At 40.3% G+C, this 13,691-nt stretch overlaps 1 protein-coding gene across 1 annotated transcript in view; it reads left to right on the forward strand.

Annotated features, from left to right (window-relative positions):
- PDE1C (phosphodiesterase 1C) overlaps positions 1 to 13,691 on the forward strand; it is a 1,091,434-nt gene that overhangs the window by 799,203 nt on the left and 278,540 nt on the right. The window contains 1 exon segment of the mRNA XM_073630562.1: positions 4,978 to 5,094. Within this exon segment, the coding sequence (XP_073486663.1) occupies positions 4,978 to 5,094 (117 nt within the window).

A 13,691-nucleotide genomic window follows, 5' to 3' on the forward strand; every position in this document is an offset into this window, starting at 1 on the left:
GTACGCCATTCAGCTGCAGAGCGGATTTATTTATCTTGACAGCAACAGCGTTTGCTCCCACGATACATAAAGCCGTGACTCCAGCGCTGTCGGAGGTGATTTCACCACCACAGTTACATACTTCAGCATATATGCCGAAGCGTGGGGGCAGCAGTGAGTGGAGGAGCGATTTGCTCCTGCCTTTTGCGGGAGGATGCCCCCATGCTTCGGCATATATATATTTTAGGTAGGCACAGGTTGCGTTAAATGTTTTATTTTTTACTATGTTTTTTGTGTATTTTGCTTTGCAGGTATGGTAAGTATTACTGTTATATTGTAATGTTACTTTGTTTTTTTGTTAACCATCATTTGCTTAGCAGGTACGCCATTCAGTTGCAGCACGGATTTATTTATCTTGACAGCAACAGCGTTTGCTCCCACGATACATAAAGCCGTGACTCCAGCGCTGTCGGAGGTGATTTCACCACCACAGTTACATACTTCAGCATATATGCCGAAGCGTGGGGGCAGCAGTGGGTGGAGGAGCGATTTGCTCCTGCCTTTTGCGGGAGGATGCCCCCATGCTTCGGCATATATATACGGTGCATGTATGCCCATCATTAGAAGTGGGTGGATGAAGGGAGGTATTCTAATGGTGGGCATACCCACCGATCAATATCTTTTTTTCGTTCAGCCCACAGGCTGCATGAAAAAAAAAGTTTACAATGTATGCCCAACAAGGACCAGCAACGTACTGGTATGTTGCTGGACTTTGAGTGGTTATACCAGAATGATGCCTGCAGGTTTAGGTATCATCTTGGTATCATTCTTTTCAGCCAGTGGTCGGCTTTCATGTAAAAGCAATCCTAGCGGCTAATTAGCCTCTAGACTGCTTTTACAAGCAGAGGGAGGGAATGCCCCCCCCCCACCACCGTCTTCCATGTTTTTCTCTGGCTCTCCTGTCCCAACAGGGAACTTGAGAATGCAGCCGGTGATTCAGCCAGCTGACCATAGAGCTGATCAGAGACCAGAATGGCTCCAAACATCTCTATGGCCTAAGAAACCGGAAGCTACGAGCATTTCATGACTTAGATTTCGCCGGATGTAAACAGCGCCATTGGGAAATTGGGAAAGCATTTTATCACACCGATCTTGGTGTGGTCAGATGCTTTGAGGGCAGAGGAGAGATCTAGGGTCTAATAGACCCCAATTTTTTCTAAAAAGAGTACCTGTCACTACCTATTGCTATCATAGGGGATATTTACATTCCCTGAGATAACAATAAAAATGATTAAAAAAAAAAATAAAAATGAAAGGAACAGTTTAAAAATAAGATAAAAAAGCAAAAAAAATACTAAAAAAAAAAAAAAAAAAAAGCACCCCTGCCCCCCCTGCTCTCGCACAAAGGCGAACGCAAGCGTCGGTCTGGCGTCAAATGTAAACAGCAATTGCACCATGCATGTGAGGTATCACCGCGAAGGTCAGATCGAGGGCAGTAATTTTAGCAGTAGACCTCCCCTGTAAATCTAAAGTGGTAACCTGTAAAGGCTTTTAAAGGCTTTTAAAAATGTATTTAGTTTGTTGCCACTGCATGTTTGTGCGCAATTTTAAAGCATGTCATGTTTGGTATCCATGTACTCGGCCTAAGATCATCTTTTTTATTTCATCAAACATTTTGACAAAATAGTGTGTTTTAGTGTATTAAAATTTAAAAAAGTGTGTTTTTTCCCCAAAAAATGCGTTTGAAAAATCGCTGCGCAAATACTGTGTGAAAAAAAAAAAAATTAAACACCCACCATTTTAATCTGTAGGGCATTTGCTTTAAAAAAATATATAATGTTTGGGGGTTCAAAGTAATTTTTTTGCAAAAAAAAAAAATTTTTTCATGTAAACAAAAAGTGTCAGAAAGGGCTTTGTCTTCAAGTGGTTAGAAGAGTGGGTGATGTGTGACATAAGCTTCTAAATGTTGTGCATAAAATGCCAGGACAGTTCAAAACCCCCCCAAATGACCCCATTTTGGAAAGTAGACACCCCAAGCTATTTGCTGAGAGGCATGTCGAGTCCATGGAATATTTTATATTGTGACACAAGTTGCGGGAAAAAGACAAATTTTTTTTTTTTTTTTGCACAAAGTTGTCACTAAATGATATATTGCTCAAACATGCCATGGGAATATGTGAAATTACACCCCAAAATACATTCTGTTGCTTCTCCTGAGTACGGGGATACCACATGTGTGAGACTTTTTGGGAGCCTAGCCGCGTACGGGACCCCGAAAACCAAGCCCCGCCTTCAGGCTTTCTAAGGGCGTAAATTTTTGATTTCACTCTTCACTGCCTATCACAGTTTCGGAGGCCATGGAATGCCCAGATGGCACAACCCCCCCCCCCAAATGACCCCATTTTGGAAAATAGACACCCAAAGCTATTTGCTGAGAGGTATAGTGAGTATTTTGCAGACCTCACTTTTTGTCACAAACTTTTGAAAATTGAAAAAAGACAAAAAAAATATGTTTTTCTTGTCTTTCTTCATTTTCAAAAACAAATGAGAGCTGCAAAATACTCACCATGCCTCTCAGCAAATAGCTTGGGGTGTCTACTTTCCAAAATGGGGTCATTTTGGGGGGTTTTGTGCCATCTTGGCATTTTATGGCCTTCAAAACTGTGATAGGTAGTGAGGAGTGAAATCAAAAATGTATGCCCTTAGAAATCCTGAAGGCGGTGCTTGGTTTTCGGGGCCCCGTACGCGGCTAGGCTCCCAAAAAGTCCCACACATGTGGTATCCCTGTACTCAGGAGAAGCAGCAGAATGTATTTTGGGGTGTAATTCCACATATGCCCATGGCACGTTTGAACAATATATCATTTAGTGACAACTTTGTGCAAAAAAAAAAAAAAAATTGTCACTTTCCCGCAACTTGTGTCAAAATATAAAATATTCCATGGACTCAACATGCCTCTCAGCAAATAGCTTGGGGTGTCTACTTTCCAAAATGGGGTCAATTGGGGGGGGGGGGTTGTGCCATCTTGGCATTTTATGGCCTTCAAAACTGTGATAGGTAGTGAGGAGTGAAATCAAAAATTTATGCCCTTAGAAATCCTGAAGGCGGTGCTTGGTTTTCGGGGCCCCGTACGCGGCTAGGCTCCCAAAAAGTCCCACACATGTGGTATCCCCGTACTCAGGAGAAGCAACAGAATGTATTTTGGGGTGTAATTCCACATATGCCCATGGCATGTTTGAACAATATATCATTTAGTGACAACTTTGTGCAAAAAAAAAAAAAAAAATTGTCACTTTCCCGCAACTTGTGTCAAAATATAAAATATTCCATGGACTCAACATGCCTCTCAGCAAATAGCTTGGGGTGTCTACTTTCCAAAATGGGGTCAATTGGGGGGGGGGGTTTGTGCCATCTGGGCATTTTATGGCCTTCAAAAATGTGATAGGTAGTGAGGAGTGAAATCACAACTTTACGCCCTTAGAAATCCTGAAGGCAGTGCTGGGTTTTCGGGGCCCCGTACGCGGCTAGGCTCCCAAAAAGTCCCACACATGTGGTATCCCCGTACTCAGGAGAAGCAGCTGAATGTATTTTGGGGTGCAATTCCACATATGCCCATGGCCTGTGTGAGCAATATATCATTTAGTGGAAACTTTTTGTAAATTTTTATTTTTTTTATTTTTTTTTTATTTTTTTGTCATTATTCAATCACCTGGGACAAAAAAAATAAATATTCAATGGGTTCAACATGCCTCTCAGCAATTTCCTTGGGGTGTCTACTTTCCAAAATGGGGTCATTTGGGGGGGTTTTGTACTGCCCTGCCATTTTAGCACCTCAAGAAATGACATAGGCAGTCATATACTAAAAGCTGTGTAAATTCCAGAAAATGTACCCTAGTTTGTAGACGCTATAACTTTTGCGCAAACCAATAAATATACGCTTATTGACATTTTTTTTACCAAAGACATGTGGCCGAATACATTTTGGCCTAAATGTATGACTAAAATTGAGTTTATTGGATTTTTTTTATAACAAAAAGTAGAAAATATCATTTCTTTTCAAAATTTTCGGTCTTTTTCCGTTTATAGCGCAAAAAATAAAAATGGCAGAGGTGATCAAATACCATCAAAAGAAAGCTCTATTTGTGGGAAGAAAAGGACGCAAATTTCGTTTGGGTACAGCATTGCATGACCGCGCAATTAGCAGTTAAAGCGACGCAGTGCCAAATTGTAAAAAGTGCTCTGGTCAGGAAGGGGGTAAATCCTTCCGGGGCTGAAGTGGTTAAATAGTTTGTTTGGATCAAGCTGGCCCAAATGAACTATTTCTTTTACTATTATTGCACCGGCTGTCAGCACTGTATAAATTGTATGTAGCATCAGCTACATACGCATCAGCAGCTGTACAGGGATTTCTCATCCCTTTCCCGGATCTAAAGTCCAGTCGAGCAATGTTCAGCCATTTACAGGAAGCCTTTCATTTGTATACTTTTATTTGGTTGAGGTGGAAAGACAGGCAGATGACATCACAATCTCCACCTCATAATGTATGGCCTACTGCCAGACAGGTGGGGACCACCACCTCTTACTACAGGTAACATTTTAAGCCTAGAAATAGCCTTACCAATGGTCACTGCCGTTTAGTATTCTGTAGCTACAGTGATACTTTTTGATAACATAGGATGGACATTTCACTTAAATATGACTAACAATCTACATAGTCCTAAACCCCTCAATCTAAAGTTGCTATGTATAGGCAAGAGTGTATTCCTGCAATATTTGGAATCTTCTGCTTTATCAGATAGCATTGGTGGGGCTATGTGCGTGAGGTGTAAGATATCTTTTACATTACTATAATATATAATGTTATTTCAGTTTATACTTTTTAATGCTTTTCATTTGAGTACTTGCAACATTGTAACAAGAAAGCTTTGATGCAAATACTTTTGTGCACCTGTATTTGTCCACAGTATAAAATTTTTACGCAGTGTCTCCTTCTTGCAGAATGTGGACAAGTGGTCCTTTGATGTATTTGCACTAAATGATGCTAGTGGCGATCATGCACTTAAATTCATCTTTTATGAATTACTTACACGTTACGATTTGATCAACCGCTTCAAGGTAAGCGACTTCACAAGTTCTTTTTCTTACTGATTTCATACTGTGTTTAAATATAAATCCACAATGCTGTCAGAAGGTAACATAGAAATCACAGTCCATTTATATTGTATGAGTTTTATATGCATTGCTTTTGATTTGAATAACTGTTAATCAACATAACTGATCCCTGTTAAATAATAATTATTTCCAGGAGTAATCATCTTTTTTAAAAAGGGGTTATTCACTTTAATCCGAAAGTGGTTAAGGTCTTCAGATCTCGCCATGCATCAGTAGGAGATGTATATATACACACTCTCTCTTCCACCCACAAACACATCCAGCCTAACACTATTGGTTAGGAATACAGTGTCACACTTCATAACATGCTTCAGGTGTGACATGCTAGCAAGTAAAACCTGGATCTTCTCCTTACCCAGTAGATAAATGCAATCTGTATACTAACATCCTGAGGCACGCTTTCACATGCTGTGAATATACAACCAATATATACTTCAGCTGTGGGCTAGGTCTCAGTATAACAACCAAGAACCAGTCAGTGTAGTTCACAATCATGTAATCCCCACGATGGTCAATTATTGTGATTGCTAGAAGTTTGCCTACAAACAAACTTATCCAGTGAGCAGAGGGCATTGTGTCCCTCTCTATCCCTGTGCATCCACTGTGCACAGAGAAAGAGGTACACTGCTGAAAATGTTTGCAGTATGCAAATCGAATTATAAAAAGTTTGTGAAAAAAAACAGAAAATACAATTTTCACATTTTTACCCACTTGCCAGGAGTACAGCTATCTCTATACTTCCAGTGCTCCTATGCTGGCCCTTGTAGTCTCAGCTCCATAAGCTGCAAAGTCCCATGCAGCCATTGTGCCCACCCCTCCCCTCCTCCTGCCTGATTACAGAGCACTTTGTATTATGTGAACTCAAGATACAATAAAATTAGGAGCACAAGATATTTCAGTAATCATGTCTCTTTTCAATGCTTTTTGATTTGGAGATAATTTTTAGACAAGGATTCAAAGTTGCTTCAGTTTGTTTTCTTTGTCGATGTTCATGGCTGTTGACAAGTTTTGAGTTTATGTATACCAGTCAAATAAAGTAAAACAAATCGACAAATAAATCATCAAAATCTAAGTCTACCCAAACCCCATCTTTGAAAACATGGATTCAAGCTTGTGCGAGTACAATTTGCAAGATTCAAAGGGAAAAGACTGGTGACAATGTTCTATAGTAAAGAATTCATGGTCTTGATGAGGTCAGAAATTCCCATAACTTTTCAGGTAATGACTGAGTCTTTTCCTGAGTTCTCTTCATGACTTGATCTAAGAGAAAAAGTAACATTCACATTATAGACAGGTACCTTCTAAGGAAGTCACAATGTGGTAAAGAAGAGCAAATAATGCAATAGGAAATACAGTCTACACTTATTGTTTCCACTGGAAGAGCGTGTGACAATATTGAAGAGCAAATGGGAAAATGACAGAACATTTGCAACATAAAACAAGTTGCTGAACAAAAACCTTCATGGCAAAAATACCAAGAATTCGTTTTTTTTTTCCCCTAAAAGTTGCAGCTTTAACATTAAAACAATTAGAATAGATAAAACATTACATCAACCTGTTACAAATGAAATTCATTTTTTTTTTTGTGATATGGTTTACATCTACTTTAAATATGTAAGCGTTTCTAACCAGGATCTTTCTTCAGAACATTACAGGCTTGTCCCTAAATTTATCTAGATTATAGTCTTAGATATGCTATCCATGGGATAACTGGAGAAAGATGAAGTTGGACATACCAGGACACAGACAGCACTACTTTAGATGGTGATATTTATTTTAATACAATTGGATTTATGTAGGAGTGCCATGGTATTCCTAAATGTTTTGTTCCTGTTCAGCCAGATGAGTCCAGCTTGCATTTTGTCAAATCTGATTATTGCAGTTACAGTTAAGAAAAATGGCTGAGTGATTGCGATCTTAAGTAAATTTCCCCATGACACTGTTTAATGGGGATAAAAGTGTATTTTCTCCTTTATATCACAAAAAACAAACAAATATACTAGTTGATATATTCACATCAGCATCCCTGTATTGATTTGCACAAGATATACTGTACAGTATTTGCCTGCTCTGTCGCGCTTTATAATGGTGATACATGTTTGACTTTGAATGCTGTTCCTCAGTTATAAGTGTTATTGTCTGGCTTAACTAATATTGCTATACCTTAAGGCTCCATTCACACCATGGTGTTCCGTTCCAGTTCAGAAACTGCGCAAATCGCGGGACTTCTTTTGGGCGTTGAGCATCCCACGATTCTGTTTGCACATTTTTACCACGAATTGTCAGGCGGCAGTCGTGGCAAAATTGTGCCACGATTTGGTGCCATTCAAAAAAGTAGGGATTGCAAGGGCGAACCGAGATTTGCGGCATTTCCAAATCGTGCCAATTCCACCCACAAAACAGAATTCCATGGTGTGAATGTTGCCTAAAGCGGAACTAAACTCATCATGATTTAACAGTTTCAAAAACTGTTTTATTCCCAGCATGCTGGGAATGCTTTCAACCTATCAAATGGTTGGTGTCATAACTGATCACATGAGTAACATCATGGCAGTTGAGGATCAAACCAAGGCTAAGATGGCAGCTTCCTTGGCTAAAAAAGATAGGAGGATTTAGTTCCGTTTTAAGACATGTGTTCCATGTAATACATTACCTTACAGTTTACTTGTGCTATGTCCTTTATGTTTTTTTAGTGACTTTTCTTTAGGCACTATATGCATGATCATTATTATTAGAAAATGTATCTACTGCTCAATATAAAGATATGAAATTTGGGGAAAATATAGGGTTTGGATTCTAGCTTTTTTGTTTTACAAATTGTCTAGGAGGTAAGGTTTGTCAATTCTATCAGAGAGAGGGTTAGGTTTTTTTCCTTTAGTTACTATACCACAGTAAATGTGAAAGAGATATCAATCGTGCTGGGTGACATTTCCTTTGTAGGGTCAAATTTACAGGACAACCAGTACAGATCAGCAAAGCTGCAAGAACAGACACACAACAGATATCAGACTTAATTGGATGATGTTTCCAGACATAACATTTCTGAATCCATTTGAATAGATCTGAAATATAATTACACTTTAACCCTTTCCCAGTTTTCCTTAAATCTTCAAACCAATTATTTCTAATGTTTTCCTTGCTTGGCTGCTTTATGCCAAAGAGATACAACCCACGGCTCCCAAAAGGCCCTATGTAGACAAGCAGAATTAAGAAAATGTAAGTCATATAGCAATGCAATGATATAATTGGTTGGAAGGTTTGAATCGGGAAACTGCAAAAAGAGCAAAATGATGGCAAAATCGATGTTTTGCACATACCAAGGATTTGTCATGGGAGTACCAGGTCACATACAGTATAATGTTCAGAGCTCCCTGGGTCAGTATGGTGGCATGCTGCATACTAGATAAGTCTGAAAAAGGCATGCTTTAGGCAGAAATTCAAATTAAAAGACTTGTGCAATGTGGTAGTGTACAGTAAGGGTTTGACTGTGTAATGAAAAGCGTGGAACATATTTGATTTTAGCCTGGCATATGTCCTAATATACATTTGTGGTAACATATTGTGAATAAACATTGACAGGCTGGCCATCTTTGTTCACTTGAAATATCTCAAAGGTCTGGAAATGTATGTACTCAACATTGTAATTTTGTATTATTTATTATGTTCTAGTTTTTGTTCTTTAGTGTACTTACTTACGTACTTCTTCTGTATTTGACCCTAACAGACCTTGCCATGTATTATACGATAGATGTGCATTGCTTTACAAACTGGTTGTAAGGTTAGATTTATTGGTGATATAAAGCTTTACATAAACATTAAGGATTATTTCAATTAATATCCATGTGCATTAAATATTTATCTTACATGATAATGCAGCAGGTTTACTAAGCCACTCTGTTGCCCACAGGAGTGAGGGGTAGAAGCCCTGTGTAAGCTCCAGGTTGCTAACACTGAGTGAAGGGTGCAGGACTTTCACCCTGCTCCCTTTTGACAGTGCTTGATTCCTGAGCTGTCAATTGCCATGTACCACAGCTGTCATGTGGGAGGAATAGAATTGAGTTACAGTATATACTCAGTGGTTCCTCCCATTGATCCCCTACATTACTACTATGTCCTGTAGTGACATCGTAGTCAGCAGGAGAAACCACCAAGCACAGCAGGGGAAAAAAGATTGACATTCTTGGAAGTGTTGTTTTTTTTTTAAAAGAAACTTCAGGGGGATATTCCTCTTCATCAAGGCAGTGTTCAGTAGACTGGGAGAGGTAAGATTTTACTCTGTTCTTTACGGGTTCTTATTATAAGTTTAAGTTTTTCTGAGCGAGTCGACTTCCACTTTACTGTTTACTCTGTCTTTAGAAGGTCCCTTAGGAGTTGTACATCCTATAATGTGCTGAACAATATATACATAAAATTGGAAACTGGAACTGTGGGATTTTTTAAGTGCCAAAAGAACTTTCACACCATATAAAATCGATTTACTTTATTATACAATGATATCACAGTAAAATATACTGTATCATAAAAATAGTGGTCATATTCACTTGATTATCAATACACATAATATAAGTCCATTCTTGAATCCAAATGACATGGCCTGGAACAAAGGGATTATCGCAAAACAATTAAAGAGGCAATATACAAACCAATAATTTTCAAACATCTATTTGTTTGGCAAAATTTTAATATTGGCCACGGTGTTATTCAAGGGGTAACCTGATAACAATACATTTTAAGGACATATGAAGCCATCCTGGACTTTACAATAACTCATAACAAAATTCCAGACACGATGTCCATCCAGACAATGCTGAACGACTAATCCCCACCAGCCGAAACCAGTAGAGAACCTGCTGGCTGAGGCCCCCCAGCACTGTGGCTTTCAAAATTAAGTCTTGCAAGCCCATATTAAATATGTCCAGGCCAATCTCTGACAAATGTACCAGGTCATTCCTAAACCGCCCAGGCAAAAAATCAATATGCAGGAACGACACTCCACCCAAAGAGACTAGAAAATTATGGATAGTTCTATTAAGGCATCTACGGATTCTATCTACATAAAAGAGGTTACTGGAAGGAGACCAAATAAGCCTGGGCACCATTTCTGAAAAGGCTAAAGTAGAAGTGGGGAACAGGAGTTTAATATCTACAAGGTCTCTCTTGATCTCACAGAGAAGCTCCTATGTCTTAATCCTCCCTATATCATTTGCACCAGTGTGAATAACCAATATATGTGGAAAAGGCCAAATGCTGGCCAAATGAATCAGGTGGTCCCTAAGTTTTCGCCATGTCAAACCCCTAATGCCTGACCAGAAAATGATAAAGTCATTAATATTGAGACCTAAATTGCTTGTATAAGTCCTTGATTCGACTTGCTTCCAAGCCCAGTAAATGTAGAAGTGACCTACTATCCAGAGTCTGCATTTGGTTGGGTCTGAAAAAGAATGTTACATAATTAATAGATCAGGCCGGACATATATTTTATACCTATCACTGACCCAATGACCCATCCATTTAAGATCATTTGGTGCAAAACCCATAGAACTGGCAGTGGTAGCAGCCCCTATCCTAAAGGAATGTGAAGAAAATTGAAAACCAGAAAGGTTCAGGTGCTTCATACAGGAACAGAGGCCCGCTGAATATTGGTATCTCATTAAAGGAGATAGATACTGATGGTTGAAAAAGTTGTCATTAAATAAAGGCCTGGCCAATAGGTACAGTGCCTTGCAAAAGTATTCACCCCCTTGGCTTTTTACCTATTTTGTTACATTACAGCCTTTAACTCAATGTTTTTTTGAATTATATGTGATAGATCAGAACACAATAGTCAAAGTTGGTAAAGTAAAATTAGAAAAATATATACTTAAAACTATTTTTCAGAAATAAAAAACTGATATAGGGGGCGTGGCGACCGAGCTCCAGCATGGAAGCCTAACTAGAGAGCTCCGCTCGGCCGCCGGAGAAAATCCACAACCATCCACTTCCACCGACCCCATCCGAACCGCAAAAAACGTCCACGGACTCACCGAGACCCGCTGTGCACGGCGAGATGCCCAGACACAGGAAAAACCCACAGCACATACAAAAAATGCAGGACTTTTTCAAAGGGCGCGAGCCCCAACAAAATGGCGCCGGCGCCTCAGGCAGACGAACGGAACCGCAGGCCGTGACCAATAACGGCCGCTCCGGTTCATCCAAACCACATCAAAACTCTCACCTGAACAGCGGATCTTCCTCTGGCACCTCGAGCCCCTCCACCAGGAGCCCAGCTAAACAAAAGCAGAGGATAACATTCCCGGACCGGCCAATGGCAGACCCTGAGATGGAGGTAAGCAGGCCTCAAAATGCCACAGACACAGCGGTGCATGTATCACAGGACCCCATAGCAGCATTCCCTACCTCTGACAGGCCAGTGTCAGACACAGTCCTTAAAGAGATGTTGCTCTCCCTAAAAGCATCCCTGCATGCTGATATGACTGCTGGCATTAACCACTGTCAGAGAGAAGTTCAGGCCTTAGGCAGTAGAGTGGATCATATAGAAAAACGAATGGGAGAATTCACTTCCTCATTCAACACAATGGTAGATGCCCATAGTAACCATGATGAAGAAATCGCATGGCTAAAAAATAAGGTCGCAGATTTGGAAGACCGTTCCAGACGGAAGAACCTAAAAATCAGGGGGATTCCAGAAACCATACCTGCCGCACAGCTACTGCCATACACGCAGGCACTATTCTCCACTCTGCTACCATCCTTATCAGCACAAGACCTAATAGTGGATCGCATACACTGCTTACCCAAACCTGCATTCCTTCCTGAAAACACTCCTAGGGATGTGTTGCTCCGGGTGCATTACTACCATATCAAAGAACAAATTCTCACCACATCCCGAAAAGCTGATGATAGGCACCCACAGTATGCAGAAATACAAATCCTCCCGGACCTGTCCAGACATACGCTCCAACAGCGTCGCAACCTTGCGACCATAACTAAGGCCTTGAGGAACCACCACATACTACACAAGTGGAAATACCCCGCCAAGCTCTCAATTACCCACAATGGAGTATCAGTTATGGTATCCACACTGGAAGAAGGTGTAGCAGCACTACGCAAGTGGGGCATCTTAACTGACCCAGACAACTCGCCTTCCCAAAACCCTACACCTAGCCCATTACAAGAGGACTGGCAAGTGGTCTCCCGCAAACGCTCCTCAAGGAAAGCTACTGGTGGAAGTGGCTAAATAACAAACGTTATGCAATACTCAAATCTCTCCGGACAACAGGGGTCACATGATTGATCACCCTGTTCACCTCCAGTTATTCTTTGAAGCAGATACATCTGCCTTTGGATCAGTTTATGGATCCCTTTCTTATTGAATTCAAAATCAGTTTAATAACTTTCTTTTTTTTTCTCACCGCTTTTATTTTTTACTATATGTTTGAAGCACGCCATCCAGCAGCGTACACCCATCCAAACCCAGAAGAAGACGGCACAACCATCTTCTACCTGATCTTCTACTACAACCACAGTGAGTACTTACTCCTCATAACACAGCAGACGCCACAAACACCCTCAAATGCCCATTAACTGCTTACCATAAATGCTAGGGGTCTCAACCACCCCGCAAAGAGACTCTCCATGTGGAAAGAAGCCACAACACATAAAGCAGACGTCGTATGTGTACAGGAGACCCACTTCCAAGACACAAAAGCTCCTACCTGCTCACACAAAGACTACCCACATGTATTTATGGCATGTACACCAGAAAAGAAAAAAGCTGGAGTATTAATAGCACTAAGGAACACTATCTCATTTCAACAAAAGGACATTATCCTTGATCCCAACGGCCGTTACATCATTCTGACAGGAGACATCAACTCAAAACCGTATACATTAGTATCCCTATACGCACCGAATTCACATCAAACCCGCTTCATCAACAGACTTTTCAAGAAACTACAGAACCATATATACGGCAATCTCATTGTCTGTGGTGACTTTAACCTTATAATGGATCCCAAAATGGATACGTCTGCTCCAAAACCACACAGCTCTTCCTACCTGAGCAAAACAATACACCAAGCGGAACTATACGATGTATGGAGATGTATGAACGCGAACGCAAGAGACTATACCTTTTTCTCCCACAGGCACTGCTCATACTCTCGCATTGACCTATTCTTGACAGACAAGTGGCTGTTACAGAATACCTCGTGTGCGAAGATACATGACATAACATGGTCTGACCATGCTGCTATTACTATCACCATCAATGACCAGGTTGTCTCCTCCTCCTCACCCATCTGGCGCAGTAATGTAAGATTATTACAAGATCCCCGAACTTCTACAAAGATCTCCCAACATATCAGAGAATTCTTTCAAAATAATGTAGATTCTGTTGAAAACCCCTTCACCCTATGGAACGCCCATAAGGCGTACATGAGAGGCATTCTCATACAAATAGGAGCAGGGGAAAAAAAAAGGCATAATGCCCATATTGATTCAATCTTAAAAAATATCCACACCTTAGCAGAACAAAATAA

This window comes from Aquarana catesbeiana, linkage group LG05, assembly GCF_042186555.1.
Source record: "Aquarana catesbeiana isolate 2022-GZ linkage group LG05, ASM4218655v1, whole genome shotgun sequence".
Lineage (NCBI taxonomy): Eukaryota > Metazoa > Chordata > Amphibia > Anura > Ranidae > Aquarana > Aquarana catesbeiana.